This window comes from Haliotis cracherodii, unplaced genomic scaffold, assembly GCF_022045235.1.
Source record: "Haliotis cracherodii isolate W230 unplaced genomic scaffold, xgHalCrac1.p SCAF_18, whole genome shotgun sequence".
In the NCBI taxonomy this organism is placed as follows: domain Eukaryota; kingdom Metazoa; phylum Mollusca; class Gastropoda; order Lepetellida; family Haliotidae; genus Haliotis; species Haliotis cracherodii.
Genome location: NW_027266273.1, coordinates 17,321,286 through 17,348,407, shown reverse-complemented (window position 1 = coordinate 17,348,407; position 27,122 = coordinate 17,321,286). Strand labels below are relative to the sequence as shown.

The 27,122-nt window shown below is 40.0% G+C and overlaps 1 protein-coding gene across 1 annotated transcript; it reads right to left on the bottom strand.

Annotated features, from left to right (window-relative positions):
* Positions 1-854: 854 nt before the first annotated feature.
* Positions 855-25,142, bottom strand: LOC139465822 (methyl-CpG-binding domain protein 5-like). The gene is made up of 7 exons (XM_071247756.1): positions 24,970-25,142; positions 20,318-21,660; positions 12,426-12,724; positions 7,327-11,346; positions 6,645-6,823; positions 6,123-6,235; positions 855-4,046 (listed from the first exon to the last, which is right to left on the bottom strand). Exons 2-7 carry the CDS (start codon positions 21,496-21,498, stop codon positions 3,905-3,907), a joined length of 5,934 nt encoding a protein of 1,977 aa, XP_071103857.1. The 5' UTR covers positions 21,499-21,660; positions 24,970-25,142; the 3' UTR covers positions 855-3,904.
* Between the last annotated feature and the right edge of the window lie 1,980 nt (positions 25,143-27,122).

The window sequence follows — 27,122 nt, the reverse complement described above, 5'->3', positions numbered from 1 at the left end:
AAGTACAAGGAATATGTTTGTGACGGAGTTTCTGATTCAATAAATTCACAGGCATAAACTTTTAAGCTTATAGAGAATTATTATATAATTAAGCCATCAGAGTGAAGTAAATCTGCAAGGTATTATGCAAAAGGAAGTATCACAAATAAATAACACCTGTACACATTGGACATATCACAGAGCCATACAGTAACCATGAAGCTTTAACTCAAAACACACACACAAAGCTGAACAATACACAGTGGGTTTGGTAGGAAAATATCAGAACTAAATATTTCTACATGAACACATTAAGGATGTGGTTTGATCTATCTGCATCCATCAATTTCCAGTTATTAATGAAGACAATATCAGTCACAAATTCAGTAACAATAAATTAAGCATGAAAGTGTTAAAATAAATCATCTCTCTTGCACAGAGTAAATTTGAAAATGCATCATATAAGTCTGATTAAATACCCAGACACCGATTTCGGCAGTACCAACTGATGGAGAAGGTACGTCTATTGCTCAAGAAATAATCATCATCATACATGTTGAAATCTTCGAGTTGTCTCCGAGTTGTCGGAGATGGGGGACAGGAATGTCCGCCAGTGTACTGTCCACTGTCCCTCCCAAAACATAACAATAACAGACAATAAGTCACTGACCCTGGCCTCAAACAAAGCACTGATCATTTCTAAACATACACTACCTCACATGGAAATGCCAACAACAGTTATATCTTTGACTACTTCATAAAATATAGCTCCTACACTCACAGTAGGTACAGAACTGAACACTTAACAACTACCGAATCTCCCTCGAGCAAAATCTGTTGGAACTGTCATTATTTATTAATGTCTATATTTTTCACTAGGCGGGGAAAACAGCAGTAAGAAAGCAAAAAGATCATTTCAAATTGTGTTCAGGGCCTGTTGCATAAAGCGATTGTAAGGCCATGACTCATTAGTCATATTCTTTAACATAGCCTACGACAGACGTAGCGCTACGATTGCTTTGTGCAACGGGGCCTTGATCTAAAATTTAATTGGTCTCGCAGTAAAATATTTTGGATGCTTTTCTAAGGGTCAAAATATAAATGTGCATACTGCTAGCTCAGGGCCCCATTCCACAAAACGATTTAAGTGCTATGATTGTTGTAAGCCTGTGCTTAAGTTTGGGAGTTACGATCATCTTTGACCTACAATTGTCGTAGGTCTATGCAAAAGTATGGGAGTTACGATCATCTTAGAGCTAAAATCGCAATGTGGAATGGGTCCCTGTTCAAATAGGTAGTTCATTTTAGAGGATCCAATAACCTGATTTAATAATAAGAATCGCCTAGTATTTTACTGTTAACCGTTTACCTGAAAATCTATCTAAACCTGTTTGTGGGAGCGCACATTTTGGCTCTGAGTAAGGTTCGAGCTGTATCAAACCCCTGACACATTTACACAGGAAACATTACCTGAGCAACAGCAGCTGTGCTTGACAAATGAACACAAGACCAATTATTTAACATTACCAAACATTAAATTACCAACATGAAACTGTCCATCAATTCAGAAAACAAATGTCAATATTGCCTGTGTTTACATTATGCAATTATGCCCCCAACAACACGGACAAACATACATAGAATTTGCATGTCATGTGCATTTGAAATATTTCAGATCATGTATCGCTGGGACAGTACTATACAGAGAGGTTAAGAAGGTAACAACTCATGTTTCGTCTTAGAAAAATAAATTTTCCTCCGAAACTAAAATTTACACCATCCAATAAATGACCTTCCCACCAACTTGTGAAGTGAAACATCCATTAACTATTCAAGAATGTCTTGACTGACAGAAACCTTTAGCCTGTTTCTCTTCAGTTTCTGCCAACACTGCATTAAACAATTCCGGCCTGAACACCACAGCACTTTATCATTCATCTTTAAAGGAAATCCCATACCCAAGTGACTAACATCATATCGCAGAACTTTGAAACAGATCTACCTATCACAACTAATAAACAGAATGAACAATTTCTCAGATTAACATAGCCATGCTCCATGAACACACCAGGCCATTGTAGACATAGACAGAACAGAAAACCAACCCTTGAATGACCTACATTTGAATAAATTCTTCAAAATGTTTATGAAAAGAGCAATGAGAGCCTGTCATGATAGTACCCTTCACCAACACCAACAGTCGTGCCACAGTGTTCACAAGTGAAGGGAGGTGTTCATGGGCCTTGTGGTAATTCTACTGCCGCACTGTGGAACTCTTCCAGCAAAGAAACTGTCACAAATGAGAACAAGTGAAGGAAGGTGTTCATAGGCCTTGTGGTAATTCTACTGCCGCACTGCGGAACTCTTCCAGCAAAGAAACTGTCACAAATGAGAACAAGTAAGGAGTCTGTGGCTCTTGTGGCAGTTCCACAGCCACACTGGGGAACACAGACAAAATAAAACCAAACCACTCTCCACCATGCTACCACTCTGCCAAACCAACCTGTTTCTGTACAGTTAACCCTTGCTAACCTGAGGTCCTTTACTCAAAAACATGATGGGAACAATGACACTTTATGGCCCACTCATCGATAATATAGCATGAAGTTGACACTCTCTGCCACACCAGTGTTTATCTCTGTTCAGTCAAACCTTGGAAACCATGTTATTTTATGGTCTGTTCTTTGATAATAAGACCTCAACTTGACACACTCCTTGTCTAAACTCCAAGGTACTTGATGAACCCAGGACGGGTTGGGCAATTAACTATTTTCTAGTTAGATTACGGAAAGTTTGTTTCATTCTTTCAATATCTGTGAATACGTCCATGGTCGAAACAATTATCTCACAAAAGTCTCAGCTGACTTATTTCTTGAATTTAAGAGGGTCACCTTTTTCGCACTAGACAACTGCACATCTAGATTTGTCATCAAAAGAGTCGTAACAATTGTCAATCAACATCGCTTCAGTGCATGCAGCATGTAGCAGGAACTGCAGTTCCAATAGTCAAAAATCTAATTAATTGTCTGTTGCAATTGCCAGGCACATTCCCATCATAATGGAATTTTCAACTGTTGACTGCACCTTTTCTTTTGTGATCTTTCCTCATGGATACTTTGCATATTCTTGCAACCTAATGTGGATGACAATTGGTGAAAATAATTACCGTATGCTTTCCCTCTGCCTTATTAGATGTCAAGGGTGAAGTGACTCCTCATTGGTCAATCTTCATCGATTAATCAATTGGCAGTCACCCAACCCTTGATTTCAAGAGAAGATATCGAGGCAAAACCTACAATAACTGTTACTTGTGAGAGACATCATAACAACCCATCCAAGAAGACGACAAACTTTTTGCAGGTAACATCCCACCCACCACCCACCTGGACTTGAAAGAGAACCCCTTCATCAGACTTGGTAGTAATTCATCTGTCACAAAATAACACAATTTCCACACCGTGTCCTTAGACTTTCAACACTGGCACAAAATATTTCATCTTCAATTTCAAATTCTAGTATGCTGTCCATGTCATGACTTCATCAGATGAAGCTGATATTGTAGGTAGTACTCATAAACTATTGTGAGGAGAGCCTAATTAACATACTGCCATAATGAACTGTACATATTGTTTACAAACCAGCAGACATCCTTCAAAATGCAGGTTCTCAAAATTTCAAAATCCTTCAAAAATGGTTTTGCTGAGCTGAACAGACATCACATCAATCTCAAACTTCAATTCCCAGGAAAGTAAATTCCCTTATGACTGGACATAAATAAACATTGTCCATCGCATGTCATATATCGTCAATGTCTTCCATCATTATCCTACTATATCCCTGGACATTCACTGTCCAACCATAAAACAGTGGATGAATGTAGGCTCTCTTCAGTGTTTGACTGTACACTGAAATAATCCATGAGGCATCAAGCCTTCCTTTTCTTTGTGGCACGCCCCTTCACTGAAGGTTTCACTGCGGCTGTTTCAGAGTTCACGACTGGCATGTCTTTTATGTCCTTCACAGCCTCCTGGATAGCCGCCTCCAGATGGGAGTTCATCTTCCTGCCTCTGCAAAAACATGGGGCATAAATATAATGCTTCAAAAACTGACTTTGATTCCAATGGTTATTTCCCAAGGTTTGCTAGTTTCCTTCTTGATAGATCAGCTAAGTACAGTAAACTCTGTTTATAACGAACACAAAGGGACCTCTATTTTTAGTTTGTTACAACAGACGTTTGTTAGAAGCATATATACAGCATATATACAGCAAACAGACAGGACCAAAAAAACAGTTCATTATATCCGTCAGTTCGTTATAAGTATGTTCATTCCAAACATAACTTAATGTTATAGAGTTTGTTTTTGTCTGTTTGATTGTTGCCTCACTCAGCGATTTTCCAGCTAGGAGACAACAGTCTGGAAATAGTCAAACCTGGACCAGACAATCCAGTGATTGATGTCGTGAGCAATGATTCACGCAATTGGGATACAGTGACATGCATCAATCAAGTCAGCGAGCCTGACCACCGGATCCTGTTAGTCACCTCTTACGATAAGCATAGGCGCCTTTTAGGGCGAGCATTGGTTGCTAAAGACCCATTAAAGCCCAGCGTGATTCAGGTCAAATTTGGGAGTCAAGATGCTTGTTTCTTTGTTTGTAGTTTAATGCCACACTCAGCAATATTCCAGCTATATGAAGGCAATCTGTAAATAATCAAATCTTGACCAAACAAGCCAGTGATTGATATCCTGAGCATCGATTTACGCAATTGATATACAATGACATGTCATTTCTAAGCTGGATCTTCATGGGTCTGGGATGTGAACCTACAGTCACAGAAGTTCATGGTGCCACCATCTTGGTAGGACAAAACTAGCCAAAACTGTGATCATCAGAGCCCTTTTAAGGTCTGATGACAAGTATTGGGTTCTGGAAACTTATTCTGCCACTGTACATCCCAAGGTGTGATATTACAATACTTCTTCATGTACTTCCTCACATCAACTAGATCATGTAGATGTTAGTATATCTCCTATTTCATATTAAATCCCTTATCAATCAAAATCTCCCATATCAACCCAAAGGCCATATCATAACAACAGAGCATCCAAGGGAGACTACTCTTAATCATGAACTGATATGGCTGAGGAATGTGATACAGTAGATGGGATAGGATACGGCCAAGGGTGGGTGATATGACTGAGGGATGTGATACAGTAGAAGGGATAGGATACGGCCAAGGGTGGGTGATATGGCTGAGGGATGTGATACAGTAGATGGGATAGGATACGGCCAAGGGTGGGTGATATGGCTGAGGGATGTGATACAGCAGATGGGATAGGATACGGCCAAGGGTGGGTGATATGGCTAATGGGTGTGATAAAGTAAATAGGATGGGATACGGCCAAGGGTGGGTGATATGGCTGAGGGATATGATACAGTAGAAGGGATAGGATACGGCCAAGGGTGGGTGATATGGCTGAGGGATGTGATACAGTAGATGGGATAGGATACGGCCAAGGGTGGGTGATATGGCTGAGGGATGTGATACAGTAGATGGGATAGGATACGGCCAAGGGTGGGTGATATGGCTGAGGGATGTGATACAGCAGATGGGATAGGATACGGCCAAGGGTGGGTGATATGGCTAATAGGTGTGATAAAGTAAATAGGATGGGATACGGCCAAGGGTGGGTGATATGGCTGAGGGATGTGATACAGTAGATGGGATAGGATACGGCCAAGGGTGGGTGATATGGCTGAGGGATGTGATACAGTAGATGGGATAGGATACGGCCAAGGGTGGGTGATATGGCTGAGGGATGTGATACAGCAGATGGGATAGGATACGGCCAAGGGTGGGTGATATGGCTAATGGGTGTGATAAAGTAAATAGGATGGGATACGGCCAAGGGTGGGTGATATGGCTGAGGGGTGTGATAAACTAAATAGGATTAGAATTTGGCCAAGGGTGGGTGATATGGCTGAGGGACGTGATAAAGCAAATGGGATGGGATACAGCCAAGGGAGGGTGATATGGTGTGAATGAGCTCTGGTCATAATACCCTGTGACATTGCCTGTAACAATCTCTTCATAACATAAGAACATCATAACACTCTTCCAAATGCATATACTCAGTACCTGCGGTATTTCCTCCTGGTTTTGTGATGAGCAACCATTCCTTCGCCCCATGTCTTGAGTCTTTGAGGCTCAACCCGAGTAAATGTGTGATCCCCATACCACATGACCAGCACCTGGACAAAACACAGAACACTCAGGACCTTTGTCCACAACACTATCTCAGCTCTACAACCATCTTAGATGGGATAAATCAACACTAAAGTATGGCAGTCAATGTAGTACCACACTTTTTTGTGCACTGGCTTCCCAAAATTACAGCTGTGGAATGGGGTGTGTGCATAAGGCCAGGCATTTTATATTTTTTGGATTACGGACCCGCCGACTAATTTTTGAGAAAATTTAAAAATAAATAAAATCAGATTTCCATTTTTTTACCCCTGCCGATAGCCACATAGTCAGTTATTTTATTTGTTATATTAATTCTTTTCAGTCATATGGCCCATCATTGTCCACAGGTTCAACACAAACATTATCTAAATCAAGTCTAGTTTACATTGAGGAATGGCTCAACTATCAACTCACGGCATCTGCTCTGTCTTCTAGGGAGGGGTTCAGTTCAATGCCCTCAGCAGCACTTTCTGGAACCAGCTTGCCTGGCCACAGCGGGAAGCCTCGGATCTGACCCCATACAACATCCCCTGTGGAGAAGTTCTGAAGGTAGCCTTCAGACACCATGCCGTCAATGGACTCCTCGTCGTAGTCTGTAGAAAGAATTACGTATGTCAACAGGGGTAAAGGGTGTGATAGTTCAAGATAATGTAAAGACATGATCACTGATTTTGGAATTTTGCATAGAGGCGAGGTATTTTAAAAAAATCAAAACAATGAGCCTTAATGATTTTCTAAAAAAACACAATTGGCAACAATGTATTTTTTGTGGCCGACAATTTCTCTTTTTTCAACAATCTGTGTGAGTGAGCGAGCGAACACGGTTTTACGCGACTTTTAGCAATATTCCTGTAAAATCACGATGGGGGGACACCAGAAATGGGCTTCACACATTGTACCTATGTGGGGAATCAAACCCAGGTCTTTGGAATGACAGGCAAATGCTTTAACCACAAGATTACCCAAGTCTGAAGATAATTATTTTTTTCAAGTATTTCCTGGCACAATTTATTATTTTCGAAAACATCCCCCTGGCCCCCCTGAATATCCAATGGTCGGCCCCTTAATTATTAATCAATCTGAACACAGTACTCACTGTCAATGCTAGTGGAGTCCACATCAGTCTCATCATCTGTTCTGGCTCGTTTCAACCCCCTCCTCAGATCATCAAGAGACATGTCATCATCCAGTGAATCAGTATCATCACACAAGTCCTCCTCCGGCCCGTTGTGGTTAACATGGGGCAGATCTGAAGCTGATGCTGCTGACCCATCCAGTACACTGCTGGATGATGACCCGCGACCCAGTACTGCATTTGACACTGAAGGAGACTCTGCCTCACCTAATGATTCTTTTTGTGGTTTTGTTCTCAAAGCTGTACCAGTTTTAGAGGAATCCAACAGGTTAGTGTCACAGGATTTTTGTTCACCCGCTGAATCAGACACAGACATAGTTGACGAGGATACATCATCAGAGTCGGTATTATGCCATGAATGTTTATCACTGTCACTCCTTGAATTCTCACTAACGCCAAATTCATGATCTTTCTTAGTCTGTGATGTCTCAACTAAACTGTCCCCATCTTCAGACTTCGAACAGGTAATGTCATTTGCACCAGCACCTGTTGCATCACATACAGCTTTGGGCTCTTGAGAAACCTCATTTTCAAATGAATCTTTTATGCCATAACCCACATCATTTTCATTAACAGGTTGATCCGGAGAGTAATTCTTGCTTAAATTTTGATCACATTCACTTTTGAATTCACATTCCCCTGAAGGACTCAGATCAGCATCTTGGGTATCCCCATCCTCCTCCTCCTCTTCCTCTTCTTCTTTCACCTCGACCTTTACTTCCTCTTCCACTTCTCCCACAGTGGGGACTTGAGTTGGTATGGTTCCATCTGGATTAAGGGTCTGTTGAGCAGCACCGTGGAGCTGGATTTGGTTGACAAGGGATTGCATTCCTTGGATCTGTTGCAGCAGAAGCTGCAGCTGAAGTGCCTGAAGCTGTTGAAGTTGTATTGCATTCAGATTGGTCATGTTGCCGTTACCAGCATTGTTCCACATCTGTTGCATCTGGAGGAGATTGAGGCCCCCTCCTACAGCAGGCTGACCTTGGCACAGCTGTGGATCAATCATTGTGCCATGGAGCATGACCTGCTGCATACTGTTCAAACCAAACTTATCTATCCCAGGTGCTGCTAACAATGGATTAGCTCCATACAGCTGAAGAAGGGGAATATTTGGATTCGGAAGAAGCACAACCTGACCTGTGTTATTGTTCATTTGTTCCATGACTTCAGTTGGTTGATTTACCAGTTTGTTCATGAGTGTCTCCACACCCTGATGGGTTGTCTCAAGCTTTGGAACATTAGCTTGGCCACTTTCACTTACACACACTGTTTCAGTACTGGCCATAGAACTGCCAACACTGTTGACATCTTCGGCTGTGCCTACATTTGCATTGTTTTCAGGCTCACCCCCTTGAGGTTGTTGTACTCCCATAAATGCAATATTCTGTGTCCCAGTCTGAGAAGTATGCATTGAGGGTATTTGGTTTGTAATGACAACGGAATTGTTTAATGTTGGGACAGTGACAGTGCTGATGAGTGATGTAACAGGTTGTTGATTCAAAACTGTCTGAGGAACTCCAACAGCTGGGATCACTTGTGATAGGCTGTTTGTGACATTGGTTACAAGGGGAAGGGACATCGGAGGCATAGGAGTGTTCATTGTGACATAGGGGAACTGATTGTTTAGCAAAGAAGCATTGACACCAGCAGAAACTTGGGATGCATTTGAGGAAGATGTTGTTGAAAGTTTCATGTTAGCACCAATAGTACTAGGGCCACCAGCAACATTTGCAAAGAGTGTTGGGAAGTTCACAGCTGGTCCATTAAAGCCATCCAAACCTTTAGTAGACTCTACTCCAGAAACTCTACCTGTTGTTGTGGCCTGTTTTGAAGTCTGTGAATTGGCACCTGACTTAGGATCAAGACCAATTAATAAGTTTTGAGCAGGATTCAAACCTGTGGAATTGCCTATTGGTTGATTGACAGGCAGGAACATGTTGAGAGGTAATCCTTGCACAGTTGGACCATTCAGTGTATTGATGTAACCCCCAGGAAGAGCACCTGCCAAAATATTTGGGTTCTGAGGAAGCATGAGAGTTCCACCACCTTGCTGTTGTAGAGATAAATTCAACTGATCTAACGTGTTAATGCCTGCTTTGCTCATCATGTCGGGAATGGCGGTTGGTGTAGCGGTTTCTTGCCCAGTGGGAACTTGCAAAGAAGGGCTGACCTGCATTGGCTGGCCTAGTAGAACATTAAGTGGGTTTTGTTGAGACCCCTGTGCTCTTGCCGCGGCAGACAGTAGTGTGCTGGCAGGAAACTCACCTGGTCCTTGCTGACTTAAAGCCTGTTGGACAGCATTGAGGTTAAGATTATTAGCAGCTATCAATTCAGAAATATCACTTGGCATTACCAAATTTGTTGCAGTAGTGGCTGGTTCTGTTGCAGAGGCAGTGGAAGCAAGGGTGACAATAGCGGCATTGCTGCTTGTAGGTGTTTGGCTTTGCTGTGAAATGTTTGGCTTAGTGCTGTTAGTTGTGTTCGCTTCACTGACACAATCAGAGTCCTTAGGCTCACTTGATTCTAAAGAGTTTGCTTTGGCATCTGAAGGTAGAGTGGCATTGCTGGCAGGACTTGATCTGGTTTTGTCATCACAACACTGTTCAGATGTACTTGCTTCTTTCTCAGAAACATCCAATTTCTCTATAGCAGGCGTATCTGATCTATCACAGTTTGCACCGTCATCAACTTTCAACAATCCTGGGGTTTTAGCAGTAGTCACTGTGCCAGTTGATGTACTAGACGCTGCAGATGGTTCACTAATACTACATGTTCCTTGTGGCAATACTTTATCTGGTACCTCTTCTGTAGGTTCAGATGCTGGTGAAGAAGCTGTGGTTACAGGAACAGTCTTATTCTGAACTGAGGTGGATACACTTGGAGGGGTGGATACAGAAGGTTGTGGTGTCCGAGGACTTGGTTGAGACATATCTGTCTTTGTGGAACTTAATGAACTATGAACAAGAGCTGTTTGTTGAGCAAGAAATGCTGCTGGATTTTCCATGAATGATACACTAGTATTGATGCTGGATGGATTCTTTGATGCTTCCTGAGGTATGTGTCGGACATCAACATTTGGACAAGGAGATGTCCTATCAAGAATGCTGTTTAACTTCTGTTTATCCTTCTTGCTTCTAGGCCTCTTGGCCTTCGGTTTCCCTGGGTCCAGCCAGGTCAGATTACCTAGATGAGGATAGCCCTGGTTGATCATGAGATTTGGTTGGGATCCAACCTGCAAATGATTTCCTTGCATGTTGGCTTGTTCAAACACAGGAGGGTTCGTAAATCTTTGGGCTTGTGGATTCTGCACATGCATCAGAGTCTGGAACATAATGTTTCCAGAATTCTGCTGCATATTCATAGGCAACTGGCACTGGAAGTGTTGAGGAACATTTGGTCCGTACATGTGGTTTGGAACAGAATTGACTAAAGAGGGACTGGCAGTAGGAGCACATGGAGAAGCAGACTGTTGCATCAACAACTGGTGCTTCAGTTGTTCTTGACTAAAAGGAGCTTGAGGGGACACAGACCCTTGATGGAAGATTGCCTGGCCAACAGTATGTCCAGCCATAGACGTCTGAAGCCTATTCTTCTGATCCTCCAGGAAGCCTTCTTTGCTAAAGTCCAGCTTAGCCGGGACTTGGCACGTTATCGGGCCAAGGTCATCGGCTGGATCAGGCAGTACATTGCCGACAGAGTTGTTGAGCTTATTTAACTGTTGTAACTGTTGCAAAGCTTGAGATTTGCATGGAACAGACTTATTTTCAAACATCTTTGGTACAGCATTAGAAACAGGAGTGACATTATTTGACGACTTAGATCCAGGCCCATCTATGGGATTTTGTGAACCATCACCCTTTGGTTTGGTGTGTTTGTGGGTGTGATTCATCGGTGGTTTCACCTTTCCTTTCTGAGCCAGAAGCTGTGATACCAACAGCCCATCATAAGGTGTAGAGTTCACTTTACTTTTGCTCTTCTTGCCTAGAGTCGTTTGGAAATCAAAAACAAAGGACAGGTTAGCAGTGCAACAAAAAATAACTATGGGATCAATATGACACCCTTAGCTTGAACAGTAAGAGGAAAAGAAGTGAGTTGCTTTCAATTTCACCTTGAACTGTTATATTTCTGTGTGTCAGCTAAAAACTATGCCCCAAGATGAAAGTCCATTTAAGTGAGTGAGTTGAGTTTTATGCCACTTTTAGCAATATTTCAGCTATATCACAACAGATGACATCAGAAATGTGATTTACACATCGTACCCATGTGGGGAATCAAACCCGCGTTTTCGGCATGAGGAGAGAAGCTACCCACCTCCTTAAAGTCCATTTAAAAGGTCTAGACATTGCAATTAGGCTATATGTATGGATTTGTGACCTTATATCTGTTCAGTTATAGTAGTCGCCTAGTCCTAGACTGACTTAAATAATTAGATTTGAATTTGTATAGAAAACAAAGTGCCAATTGTACCAAGAAATTAACTTGACAGGACTGCCAACTGAACCAAGTCTAACCACCCTTTGAAATACTACTCAAAATAAGCTAAGAGCCACCAGACTCTTTCATCATACAGGTATTTATCTGGACCTGCCCAGAGACCGATATTAGGTCCCAAGTCCGCAGCAAATGTCAGTCGAATATTCCAAAATTGTAATTAAACATTTCCCAGTTCATGTTTTTACAGTTGCAACTAATGTTAATGCTTTATACATCTTGTAGAGGTGACTTGAATTTCACTGAAAACAGGACCAAACTAGAAGAAGAAACTTTAATGCTTAGTCTAACATCATTGCATTAAATGCAATGTTAAAATACAATGTCAATTACCTCTGAATTTTGGAACATATGAAATTTAACAAACATCCCAATTTTGGACAAAATAATTTTTCCAAATTCTCACTTAGTGCACTTATTTTAATTTCTCATGCCAGATGCTGTGATTGAACAATTTATCCTTCCATGAAGTTTCTGGAGACAAGCCACAACATTGCAAAAATAAATGTCTTCAGCTGAGATAAGATATGACTAGTCGTCATCTTCAAACACCACATCAAGTAACTTACCTTTCCTCGAATGACCTCCTGTTCCTGAATGACTGATCTTATCCGTGTCTTTAGAAACAGACATTGATCGACTACTCTGAAAAGTTGCCATTGCAATAATTTTACGTTTGTGAATACACAACTTGGTGAGGTCCCCTGTAGCCATATCATCCACAGTCCAGAGTTTTCCATTGACCAATGGATCAAAGTTAAACACCTTCTCCACCAAGAGTGGACACTCCAACCCACACTTGCAGGTGCCCTCAGCAGACAGATACTTGCATACTTCATGGTAAGAACAAAGCCTTGTGTTGCTGGGGCTGCAAAAAAACCAAAGTTGTCAGACACCTGTTCAAAAATATTCCTATGTCAGGGATTTATTTAGACCTGCTTAGAAGCTAATATTTTGCCCCAAGTCTGGAGCAAATGTCATTAAAAATTTCCATATTGGGATTACAAATTTCCAAATTCAGGCCAAAATATATAACTAATAACTAATTTTATGGCTTTGCAGATGTAACCTGTATTTCACTGATAACAGGATCAATGAAGAGGAAGAGTGTCTAATGCTTAGTTTTGCACTGAATCCAATCTCAAAATACATTTTGTTTGAAGCAAATGCAAGTGATACGAGAGGTGGAATCTGATTGGTCCATAGGAGAGCCTTGGAAGGGACATAACTCGTGATAGCCACTGGTGGCGCAACAATCGAGCCCAGGAATTCCAGCCTAGTTTGGCAAGGGTGGAAACTGGACTTTTAAAGTCAGTTAACTCTCTTGCCTTAGGAAGATGTGTATGTATGTATATCATTAAATATTATGAAGATCTGTTAGATATATATAATTGTATAACACAACCATTCCCAAAGATATTACATAGGACGGGCCTCTGGCCTTCTGTACAAAAACTATGCTACTACCACTAGTGTTCATTCACTCAGCCATATTCCAGCTATATGACGGCAGTCTGTAAATAATCGAGTCTGGACCAGACAATTCAGTGATTAATATCATGAACATTGATCTACGCAACTGGGATCGATGACATGCATCGACCAATCATCGACCACCTGATCCCGTCAGGCGGCACCCACGACATGCATAGTCACCTTTTACAGCAAGCATGTATTTTGTTGTGGAAAATACTGGATGATCATTGGCAGAACCATCATCCAGGATTTTCCATACTAAATCTGCATTGAATTTTCTACACAAAAACAACAAAGTCTCTTATTAAATTCATCATAAAGTTATCTGGCTATGTTGCAACATGTGCAGTGCCCTATGTCAATCGTCTTGCAGTTTACATATTGTATGCAATTATTTTTGCTATGTACACAAATTCAGTGTAAAAAAAAAATAATGCTGCTAGAATAGATTTTTTCCCCAATTATTCCTTCAGCATGTTTTATAGCAAATCCAGAATCGGTAAACCAATTAAAGATAATGGTTCCACTTAAACTGGGTAAACAATGTCCCATTGCCACGTTGACAAAAGAAGAGCCACAAAGCTCTGCAGCTGACATACATCAGTAAACAAGAATATGGAAAGAGAAGTCACAGATGTTTCTACACAATAGAATTGAATGTTCATTAAATTACTTGTTAATAGATAAATAGCTGACTGCAAAGTTGGGCAAGAGTACATTAGCAACCTAACTGAAATGACAGCTATGGCAAAACATTGAGGTCAAAGCAACAGTTTTTTATATTAATTTCAATACAGAACAACATGTTACATATCTTCAGCGTCTGTAATTTCTAAAAGCAAAAATAAAAAAATAATTCTTTTTGGAAAAACACATTCATGTTTTTTCTTGGTAAACACATGAAACAATAAAATGAAAAAAAATCCTTAATCACTGTTAATGGTATCAAATGTATACACCATGTACACATCTACAACACAATAAAACTAAATTTAAGGGGGTACCAAAATTGAAAGGTCACAGCATGGTAACAACCAAACCCAATAAACCTACACCAGTAAATACAATTATTTTGTCTCACTTTTTACTAAAAGTTGGATGAGAATCTGGTAATTAATTTCTTATCATGATTGTCTTGTGTACACAAAAAATTAACAGAAACGGGGAATAAATCATCAGACTTTTACAAATATATTACGATAAGTTGATAGGACATTATTTTTTAATCTAAACCAAAACAGTATTGTTCACAATGTTCACTGATATTCTAATTAATTCTGACTAAAATGTATTTTTTTATTATTTGAAAAATGAGTAAACTATTTGATCAAATCTATCTGTCATTTAGCAGAGAAAGTAGTAAAAACATAACGCCTTTAAACATCAGAAAGAAACTGATGGCTGCATGCACAAAATAATGGTCAAATGTTAAAATTTACTTTAGGTTTATCATGTTTATTACAACAAAGTTTTACCGAGATACATGTATTGTAAGATTAGGGTAATGAAGTGTGGTCGCCAAAAGATAATGAGGTAATAACATTAATAATACTTTTTGATGGGGTGCCTTTAACAAAACACCCAAATAAATAACAAATAAATTATGCCACTACAAAGAAATACAATAAAACTTCTCATTGACTCCAGTAACTAAGGACTTTGTTTCATATTTAATGGTGTAATTTGTACTGGAAAATGGACAAAATTCTGAATTACTCACAGGCAGCCATTTTCTTTTTGTTTCAATAGAAGACACGGATGTGGTATGATCTTCTGTTCGTTACTTCGAAAGAATGTTCATGTATACATTTAGCTAATAATATGCAATAAATGTCCTCAAACAAATGAAGAAAACTAACATAACTCAACGTTTATAAATGTGTAAAGAGTTCGACATCTGATTAGTAAATTCACAAAACCCTCGCTTTTAAATCTTCAAATCTCGCATATTCTCACGTGAAAGTGGTCTCGCGCGACAGTGATCGGTTTCCAACTAGCCCTGAGGCCCGGCTCTTGGTATATAGTCTCTGACTAAAGCAACTTGATATAATGCATAAAAAAATAGCAACTAGAACTATCAAAACGTATGAAAACAACTTGATCTTAGTTCTTTCGGTCCACCAGTTTTTGTGCATGTTACATCCATTATATGTGTTTTGACAATGGGCTCGAGGACCAAGCAATCTGATCAGCTATTGGTAGAAACTTAGCCAATGGCCATAGGGCTTTCATATCAACTACAGCAATGTATTAATTTTGAATCGGCTGCCCTAACTGAAATACAAAAACATAGGGGTGAACTGTATTGTGTATTTGTCCAGTAGGAACGTAAGTTGTGTTTGTGAAATCCCCAGCATGTTTAATTTGTGAAGCATATATTGCATTATCAGGCTAACATTGGGCCATGATTCCGTGATATAAATTTGACCTCGAGGAATGTTTGCAAGAAACTAGCTTATGTGTTTTTATCTGCTCTGATTCACACATATTTGTATCATGATCTGGCTCTCAAGCGTACACTCTCCGCCCAAGAACATCTGACATATGCTCTTTCAGGGATATGCAGGGGACTTAGCAGGCCAGACCAAGGCCAGGATGCTTTCTCATAGGAGATAATTGCTGATGACCTCGTGGTCTGGCATTGTAACATTGCAGTTCAAAATTTCTGCCGATAATTCTAGCGAATGTAACAACGCCAGGACGCAAGAATGTTGCCGCCTATGGAAAGCTGTTTGGGTCATATCCTTCACATGACGCTTTGCTTTCAGGCAGCTTGCTTCGAGACAGTTTATAACGGTATATATTGACATTTGCCTAAATGTCATTGTACATGTTGTACAGAATTCTCTATTGATAGGAGCACATTTCAATCAATTGCTTAGTGTGATTAATGTCATGAGACATTCTTGTGTGGGTGTCGTCTCTTTACGCCTGACACGCCCATGTCTCATTGCTACCCAACCTGTTTGACTGTACTTGTCCCACAGTTGAGACATTACACGTTATGATTTGCCATACATTCAGGCACTAGGATACTTATTCCCTGTAAAATTCACTCCATGGTAAACACTTAAAATTATTAATTATTTCCTGCAATCTTATGGAAACAAGCATGAAATACTCACATCCCCCGCCAATATGAGTGAGTGAGTGAGTATGGTTTTACGCCGCTTTTAGCAATATTCCAGCAATATCACGGCGGGGGTCACCAGAAATGGGCTTCACACATTGTACCCATGTCGGGAATCGAACCCGGGTCTTCGGCGTGACGAGCGAACGCTTTAACCACTAGGCTACCCGACCGCCCCCCGCCAATATGACATGTCGGGTGTGTGCAATGCATTAGCTCCTGAGAACTATGTTCACTGGGCCTTTTTGTAAAGAAATATAGTACGTTTTTCAAGATCTGCTCCGGAAATTAGGACTACTTCCATTTTCAGTCTAAATCGAAGTCGTTGCCATGGAAACTAAAAAAATAACTTTTTTAAAATCCCAAACTAGCAAAAGGCACCAGTTCACCACTAGATCTATCTATGTGCCAAGTTTGGTGAAGAAATATAGTATGGTTTTCAAGATCTGCTCCGGAAACGAAATGTGACGGACGGACGGACGGAAGGACGGCCAGACGGAAGGACGGACGGACAGCACCCTTTCCTATATCCCCCTTCTACTTCGTGGCGGGGGATAAAAAACATAATCAGGTCCATATCGAACATGTCAAAGAACAATAAAAGACGATTCAACTTTCCAGCAAATCATAAATAAATTAAATAAAGTAATAAATAAAATCAACAAACATATTTCCAAAATATGTCAAACTTACATCTAAGTTACTATTTCCATCTTAGACTAAAATCTAGTCTCTGAAATGAACATATCGTACATAAAAACAGTTGTTCAGTTATCTTAATAAAAATATAATAAAAAGGAGCCCAGTGACTCTCTTCATTCAGACTGCAGTGATCTAGACTTGCCAAACACTATAGACTTGCATGGGCTGTATTTGATATATATTTGTATCAGGGTCTTTAAGACAGACTATTTCCATCTTTTCATGCGATCGTGTAATGTAAGTCAAATGACATCTCAGCATTTGTCGCCTCGATTTTTAAGGCTCGGACACGATGTTTAATGCCAAAATATATGCATGAGAAATCTTTGTCAGAGGTCATAACCTAGCACGATATGTCCAAGAAGTTCCATATTATAAACACAGGTCACGATTTCCTGCTTAAAACATTCGAAATAACACAATTTGACCAAAGACTTTTGTTTAAATCTGAAATATATCATACACGAGGATGGTACTCATTGCTGTAATTTGATTGCATGCCTAAGGTCATGTGCTTGATACTTATATTAGATTACGATTACAGTATGATCAGACCTTTCAAATAGTGTATGACATGAAGTAGCAAAGATGTTTTACAAGCTAATAACGTCCTTGATAATTGTTGGCTTCATCTATCACCACACAGTCTCTGGGAACTCTGTGTGATAGCAATAAAAGATTCTGGTTGACTGGTTGTGTTTTGTAATTCACATTGCAAATGTATGTCTCCCTGCTTCAGCAAAAATGTTTAGGCCTACAATATTTCGACAGGGCATAAAATCTGCATAAAATATGCAACAGATCTGCAAAAATACGCAGTAAAATAAATCCAAGCATATCAAATACACAACGAACATTACAGATATGCTACAAAAATAAAACTTGTGCGTATCATCAAAATATTGTGAAGTAACCCTGCATATTCGATTAGCAAATCAGCAACTTATTTTGAAATTATAAACGGGCATTCCGTCAACCTTGCCAAACTCAACGATGACAGTTACATCATGATCATTTGCCATCACACTTTCTTGTGGAAGTATCGTGGTACTTTTGAGTCCTATAAAGCTCTCGAACCCACACGACACCAGTTTGCAGGGACTAGATGAATAGTGTTTTTAAAAATTTAACTTAGATACCCATTTGTGTAAAAACTAGTGGGTAACAGAAATTTTAATACCCAGATAGAATTACTGATACCCAATGATTTTAAAATGCATGGGTAAAATACCCACAACACCAAAAGCTTATCTGGAGCTTGATGATACACACAAGTTTTATTTTTGTAGCGTATCTGTAATGTTCGTTGCGTATTTGATACGCTTGGATTATATTTTACTGCGCATTTCTGCATTTCTGATGCGTATTTCACGCAGATACACAGCTTATCTGGAGCTCTGTAGGTGATTGATCAAGATGCTAAAGTTCAGCCTATAGTGAGTGAGTGAGTTTGGTTTTACGCCGCTTTTAGCAATATTCCAGCAATATCACGGCGGGGGACACTAGAAATGGGCTTCACACATTGTACCCATGTCGGGAATCGAACCCGGGTCTTCGGCGTGACGAGCGAACGCTTTAACCACTAGGCTACCCGACCGCCCTTCAGCCTATAGGGTTTGTCCACTTGGCCCAGGACATTTCATTACCTTAATCACCAATCTCATTAAAATCAGGTCTTAGTTCTTGCTACCGCTAAACAAAGATCTGAGAACATCCCATTACGGGTCACGTCAGACCGACCTTGCCCGAACTTTGACCGACCAATGGAATGACCAATCAGAAGGCAGCTTTCTCGTGCTTTATGGCACTAATTTCAAATTTGCGACTACGCTTCTAAACATATTTTGACAAATTCTCGATTACAAATTTGAAACCTGAGCAAAAGAACATTCTGGAATGTCTAATAGATTGTATGGATTCAGTCGTTAAACCCGTAACTATCGTTCAGAATAAAGGTTTCGAGGTTGCATGATTAGAAATCACATTCCGACTGTCACTTTCATAATCTGGTAATTGACGCTCTGATTGGTCGGATGAAAGGTCGTTCTGACGTAACCCCTAATGGGATGTCTTCAGATCTTTGTTTAGCGGTAGCGAGAACTAAGGTCTGATTTTAATGAGATTGCTTAATCACTAAAGTGCACATTAATAAAAGGTTCATTGCACACATCACGCTAATCACAGAGTGTTGTAACATTCAAGCTCAGTGTTCTTGAATATCCTTCCAATTACTGTCATTCATTATCAAAACAATGTCAATACGCAAAAGAAGTTAAAGAACACCTGATTCTTTCATGACAAATTGGAAAATAATAACAGATTAACTGAAGTATTATGAAAAATATTGTGTTCCTTATTTATTTGTGTAATGTATAAAGTTCTTCAGTTATTAGAATTGTAGCAATAGTGTAAATAGGTTTGATACTGGATACTCATGGACTAACCAATTTTTTAATTACCGTTAGATAGAGATGTAATGATGTGGTGGGGTCACAATGCGATATGATACGTATCCAGATACTGTGTGTGCGATAAGATTCGTAACCAGATACTGTACTTTCATTTCACAAGTTGACATTCTTTCTTTTTGCACACCTCTGAATCATTTCAGAGATCAAAGATGGGATATTGTAGGACAGAAACATATTGGCTGGAGGGGACTGTTAATGTGATGCTATTTATGTCCAACCTTGAAATGCTACAGACTCTGTGTAAGCTGGTGGTTTGTTACTATTCACATTTTTTTACACCAATGTAACTTGTAATGTAATATGTATCATTTGTGAAGAAAACTCATTATTGTTTTTAATCTGTGAGCAAGTGAATGAGTTTAACGCCCCTTTGATCAGTAATTCCAGTCATATCATAATCAACCGTTTAATATTTTAGGCAGGACCTTGGATTTTTGTTGGAAACGAATATTTTTTCGGTCACTGATTCAAGACATAAAATTGTTTTTCTCTGAAAGGAAGGAGTCGTCGAACAATTTGAAAATATTTCACATAACATTTTTGTCAGGACTGAAAGTATGTCCAGTAAACAACTAGTTTTCTTTTGTAAAATCTGGCCCTAAATAATATTTTTATAATATTTTTAAGCATTTTCTGCAACATCCCTCAGCATTAATTGTGTTTGAGACTGAGGCAAGCTTACCTGTAGTACACCACTGTCCCATTCTCTGTCGTCCGTCTCCAGCCAAATGGTACCTTCACAATCTGCAAACTCGGTTCAATGTCTTTGGATTCCATGGAGTCTTGTTCACATTCAGTTCCCTCAGAATCTGCACCATCACTTACTTTGGGCTTAGTGTGGTGTGAAGCACAACCTGATACACTGACCGGTGGCCCTGCCTCCACCCCTGGAGTGTTTCGAGGACTCTCTCCAGGTCCTTCTGCAGGTTTGGTCACAGCCACCGATGTCAGAACAGAAGGAACCGTCACATTCACATGTGCCATTGCAGTGGTCAGAGGAGAACTGTTACAGGTGGTCATGGTGATTGTGGTGGTAGTTTTAGTCACCTGGTTACAAATAGCGGTCACCTGAGGACCAGCCGTTTCTACATGGTGTACCGGATGTGACTGACCAGGTGCTTTAGCAATATGTTGATCATTCACACCAGCTACACTCTGACTGACTGTGGGAACGTTCTGACTTCCATATATACAGTTCTGCATTCTTTCCTGTGGGAAATTTTGATACATCCTAGAATGGTTCACAACGGTTGGATTCTGAGCTTGGTATTGATAGCTGATGTTCTGTCCTCGAGGTCCCCCAGCCATATTCGGGCTGAGGGCAAGTGTGTTTTGGAAACCCTGCATGTGCTGCTGGTTAGGGTAGAAGTTCTGTTGGTGTGGGGGAGGCTGTTGCACGGTATGCTTCTGAATCTGCTGTTGTTGGAAGTGAGACCACAGGTGACCAATGCTTGGAAGGGAGGTCTGATTGCTCTGGTTTGGACCAACCCAGTTATTGAAGTTTTTGTAGTTCATACCCGGTCTCTGGTTGGGTGGGAATCCTTGGTTGTGTCCACCAAAGCTTTCCATTGGGGGCAGGGAGTTGAAAGACATGGGTGACGACATAGAGATATTGACCCCCATTGGAAAACCTGCTTGTGCTGCTGGGTTGCCTTGATGGTGGGCCAGTCCAACATTGTGATAAGGAGGAACAAATGTGTTTCGGTCAACTGGCATCTGTGGTATCCCTTGGCCAGGTTTCATGGCCCCTTGAGCCTCACCCATCCCCATATACTGAAAGTGACACACATTGGTGGCATTTGCCAATCCCTGGCCATAGTTTGACACTCCAAATTTCAGACCCTGACCATTGTCAAAGTTCATGTTTATATCTGGTAAATAAGGGTGTCTATGTAAATAGAAAGTCTTTGGCTGTGAAAGAACACATTTTCACTGTCTCACGTCATCTTTCACAAATTAACATACACTTTGATGTCATTTCTACTGAGAAACTTCCATCCATGATATCTTCCATGATCGGAACATCTGCAAAAATAAAATTATAAAACTTTAAAAACTTTATGTAAACATACCTTACATTCCTGTATGAAACCGTGTTGTTGTGCCAGCAATATTACAGCTAGTTTAAGGTGACCTGTTTGTATTTATTTGTTTGTTGTTTAACACCGCACTCAGCAATATTCCAGTTATATGAAGGTGTCTGTGTACGAGTCTGGACCAGACAATCCAGTGACTGACATCAAGAGCATCACTCTACGCAAATGGTTGTTTGTTGTTTTACGCCGCACTCAGCAATATTCCAGTTATATGACGGCGGTCTGTAAATAATCGTCTGGACCAGACAATCCAGTGATTGATTTCATGAGCATCGATCCACGCAATTGGGATCAATGACATGCATCAACCAAGTCAGCGTGCCTGATCACCCAATCCCGTTATAAGTATATTTGCCTTTTACGGAAAGCACGCAAATGGGATACGATGACATGCGACACCTGATCCACACCGTCGCTTCTTGTGACATGTAAAGGCTGCTGGGGACACATATTTAAACGGAATCCTTAAACAGGTATGACCTGTATGTAACGAAGACAACACTGGACAAGGCAAACTAAAGATTGATAGAGTGAGTGCCCCTATGCCCCCGAAGGTTGATAAAACAAGCTGCAGGAATATGACAACACTGAATCAGGCAGTCCACACACTGTAATACCCAATCCTCATCTTAGTCGGCTCTTACAACTGGTATGCTGTTTGGGACCTATTCTTCCTGAGAATGTCCATTGACATCTTTCCTAAACATAAATGTTTAGTATCTAAAAATGCTTATGTATGTCAGTACAGATCAGGGTGACGTTGTACAAAACAACCTTAGCGCTAAGACTGCCGTAAGTCTATGTCGGGGTATGGGAGTTACGATCACCTTAGCACTAAGATCGCTTTGTACAACGGCACCCAGATCATTTTATCTGAAACATCAACAATCATATTCTTCAAAATGCCTGGGAGGACAGTATGACATACAATGATATATAACAATTGTTATTCATCAGCAAACAGCAAAAAGCTAGTTACACAATCAGAGTATCTGTGTTTTTGCCTTGATTAAATGCTTATATTGTGGGGATTCCAGGTAAATTGGTGCACAGCAACCTATGTTTGTAGCAAGAGGTGACTCAATAACCTGAGTGGTGAGGCTTGGTGATTGGTTGATAGGAGTGTGTCATCATACCCCAAAGACGTGGATCGTTGGTCACAATATCGATCACTGGATTGTCTGGTCCAGTTATAATTACTTACAGGCTGCTTTCACATAGCTGGAATATTGGTGAGTGTGGCATTAATTAATAAACAAAAACTGAAAACAAAAAAACACTGGTTTGAAGAAAGATTTACTTTGCCATGATCTTCACAGATGCATCATGAGAGCAAGAGTGTGAGTGAGTGAATGCTGTTTTTCATCCCAATCAGCAATAACCTAACATTCTCAAAAGTCAAAAACCTTGTGAAGATCCGTGTCAGAATTAGTCATCAGCAACCAATCCTTGCCATAAGAGGTGACTATGCTGGTCGTAAGAGGTGACTAATGGGATCAGGTGGTCAGGGACATTGACTTGGTTGATGCATGTCAATATATCCCAATTCCATGGAATGATGCTAATGACGTCAATCACTGAACTGCCTGGTCCAGACTCAATTATATGGAAACTGCTCTCATATAGCTGGTCTATTGCAGAGTGCGGTGTTAAACAACAAACAAACAAAAGTCAAAATAATGATGACAACATCAGCCTCATCAAACATAACCATTCTGTTCATCTCTTACCACTAGCATTGGGTTATGACATGTGAGCTCTCAATTCTTGCTATAAAATTGTACTCTTCTTCTTCATATCAAGCCTCACACATCACTAAATAAAGAAGATGCAACAATTCAAACCATTCAGACATTGCATTATTTTCTACAAGATGGAAAACTTCTTGTCAAAATGGGCCATAATTTGTTACAGACCTCTGACTGAATGTTAATATATTCTAGACAATGTTTATCAGAACTTTTCAGGGGAAGTTGTCTGTTTTTCAGTGATTATTCAAGAGTTTACAGTATCAGTATAATTAGATTGTAAATATTAATATCAGTAATAGGTAACTGTGATCGACATATGTTACAGTAAGCAATAATCGCTATGTATTGATGTTCACAAATCACCAATGCAGACACAGACATTGTTCTTTTCTTGTCAGTTGTCGAAAGCAATTACATACATTCACACCCCTGAAACAAACACTTATGAAGTATCTTCCCAAAAAACAAAAATCATAATAAAGTAGTTAATCCATTTGTGAATAGTCTGGGTGTGCCTTGAAGGAGTGCAAGAAACTATTACAAAGAATACAATAGGCAAATATAAACAATAATTATCCTTCCAAATATTTGCAATGCCTGATAACAAGCATCAGAAGTGAGTGGGATCAATGAACTTGCAACATTTATAAACACTTATGCAACATTGTTTACCATGAGATATAGTACAATAATCATAGCTGTTACAATGTTTAACATTGTGCAACTAAGCATCTAGACTTAGGTACAAGAACACACACTTCATCACAATGTTGTAACATTCTACACAGGGAAAGAAGGGATCTTGTCTCTATATCATAAAAGGACATTCGATATCATATTTTTCATGAATTGATACACAACTGTTTGGACAAATGTGCATTCTGAATCAAGTATAAAACAGAGATCTGTTTCGTGCAAAGATAGTTTTACATTTGGGACAGACAAATAGCAATCAGTTATTCTAACATTTGGCAAATTTTGATTAGAATCACGTAAACATAAACGTATTCCCGAAACGTAAGTCGTGGTCAAGCAAATTTGAGGGTTTGTTTTTTTACAAGTCAGTAGTTTTCTGCATTGAAGATAAGTATATCATTCAGTTATAATCATCCAACATCACCACGACAATACTGCGGGTGTTCGACGAGAAGCGCAAAGATATTATGTAATATTACGTTTGTGGGGAAAATGACAGGTCGGAAGTGAAGTCCGAGCACATCGCAACAGTCTGGCGCCAATAGCCTTTCCTAATTCTAATTTAACTGTGAACTTATTTACGTTTGACAGTTTCATTAATGTGTAAAGGGACCATAATCACAACTTTCCAGGTAACTGCCAAAGGTGTAAAGCAAAGCTAGTCACTGTTAGGTGTGTGTTACGTGGGTACGTTTCACGGGACATTTCGCCACCAACAGCTAGTGCGACAGGTGCCCGTTCCGTCGCGCGTGTTTATTTGCACAATACGGGGATCTGTGGTGCATACTTACTATTGTAGCATGCTCATGTATTCCTATGTTAATTTCTCCTGCATTTTGCGGGTATATAACCATTGTTTTTAGCTTGCGCGGCACACAAAATAATCAAAATATCAAAATTTTGCATATATTTATCCGAGAACATGGCCGCAGCTTTACTGCGCATGACACCCAGCCCAGACGGGATCAGCGACATCTTGCGGCCATTTGATAACATTTTCTTGATGAGAAGTGTTCTATCGGCAGAGTGAGCAGGGCATAACATGATTATGAAATAATTGTAAGAGGAAAACCTAACACTATGGATAGCATATGTTGTCGATTACGTAAACTGACTGCGAAAAGCATTCCATGTACCCGCCGCAGTAAACACTAAAGTAACACGACATCTACATGATTAGACGAGATTCTGATTTATCATGACAGAAGTATAAAGGAAGCTGATTGTTTAATCTCGTGTATTTCAATCGGTCGTCAATTAAACAATGAAACCACTCAAGCGTGAAAAGGCGTAACGGTGTGGAGTGCCCTTTGGTCGCGTGGAGTAGCGGGTGCATTGTCATCACAATTACCGTGAAATCAGCGGTCGAACGGTTCAAGTGGTGGGCTGATTTATATAACGTTATTCGTCTTGTATCTGGTTATAGTGTCTGTGAACACAACTAACACTTTGGCACCCAATAACTGTACTCAATATGCTCATAATGCTTCCCTGACGAAGAAGAAAAAATAATGACACCACGCGTCCGAATGTCATTAACTATTATAGATACGCTGGACTGAATATAGTGAGTGAGTTGGTTTTTACGCCGCTTCGCGCCAAAATATTTTCATGATCATGACTTGGGTCTGCAAGAATCACGCTGCATCCATCTGGGCATCCATCAAATAGGTTTCTTAAATTTCGACATGACTACCTTGACGCATTTTACCACGAGGCTAGCCAAAAGGCCGAAGAAAACTTGCATTAATTACCGTTTTCTTGAAAGAAAGATCTCATTAAAATCAGATGTAAGTTCTCGCTAGCAAAACCTTAGATCTGATTTTGATGATATTATTTAAAGATTAAACAAATTATTCGCTGGTTTTGTAATTGAACATCTTTTATCAAATACGTGTTGCTTAGAGTACAATCACCGGGAGGATTCTGGGATAGCACTGGCGGATGGGTTGGTGGCAGGACACCTCAGATCCGACCAAATGGATCGGCTGGTCAGGCTCGGTGTCTTGGTTGATGCATGGCATCGTATCCCAAATGTGTGGATCGGTGCTCATGATGTCAAACACTGAATTTGTCTGTCCTGACTCGGTTATTTGTAGACCCCGTCATATTGCAGGAATATTGCAAACAGCTTACAGTTCACCTACATTGCACATACTATATAATTTAAAGTAAGAAAAAATACTCACAAATTGTATATGGTTAAACTCCAAATCGTTCTAAGCCCTAAACATTTTCCCTGCTATAAAGGGTGCAGGAGAAAATAACTCCTTACAAAAAGGGCCCAAAACATTTTGGAGAAAATGGCCGATTTTTTTTGTGAAATCGGCCATACGTTATAAATTTAAGGCAGTATCAACAAAGAAACGAACGTCTATGCATTTCTGGATATTGTGTTCATGCAAACGAGACCCGTGAAGATCTGGGGTAGAATAGGTCTTCAGCAACCCATGCTTGCCCTATAAAAGGCGACTGTGCTTGTCGTAAGAGGCGACTAACGGGATCAGGTGGTCAGGCTCGCTAACTTGGTTGATTCATTTCATCAATCCCAATTTTCTTGGATCGATGTTCATGATATCAATCACTGGATTGTATGGCCGAGACTCTATTATTTACAGACCGCCGTCATATAGCCGGAATATTGCAGAGTGCGGCGTTAAAAACAAACAAACAAATCATACAAACCAAATCAATATTTTTCTCCTTATTCTTGAACACTCCATGACCTTAATATACGGACTTGTAAAACCTTAAAATGCATGTCAATGAAATAAAATCAACTAAATGCATTTAATACTTCAAAAGGAATGAATTACAAGAATAATTCAGTAAAGCCAAGTCAAGTGATTCAAGTTGTGTTTGGCCGCTCACGTTGCTAGATCCATTCAATGATCATTCTGCAGAATAGCTAGTCGTGAGGAAATACCTCTCGGTCGTCATCGAA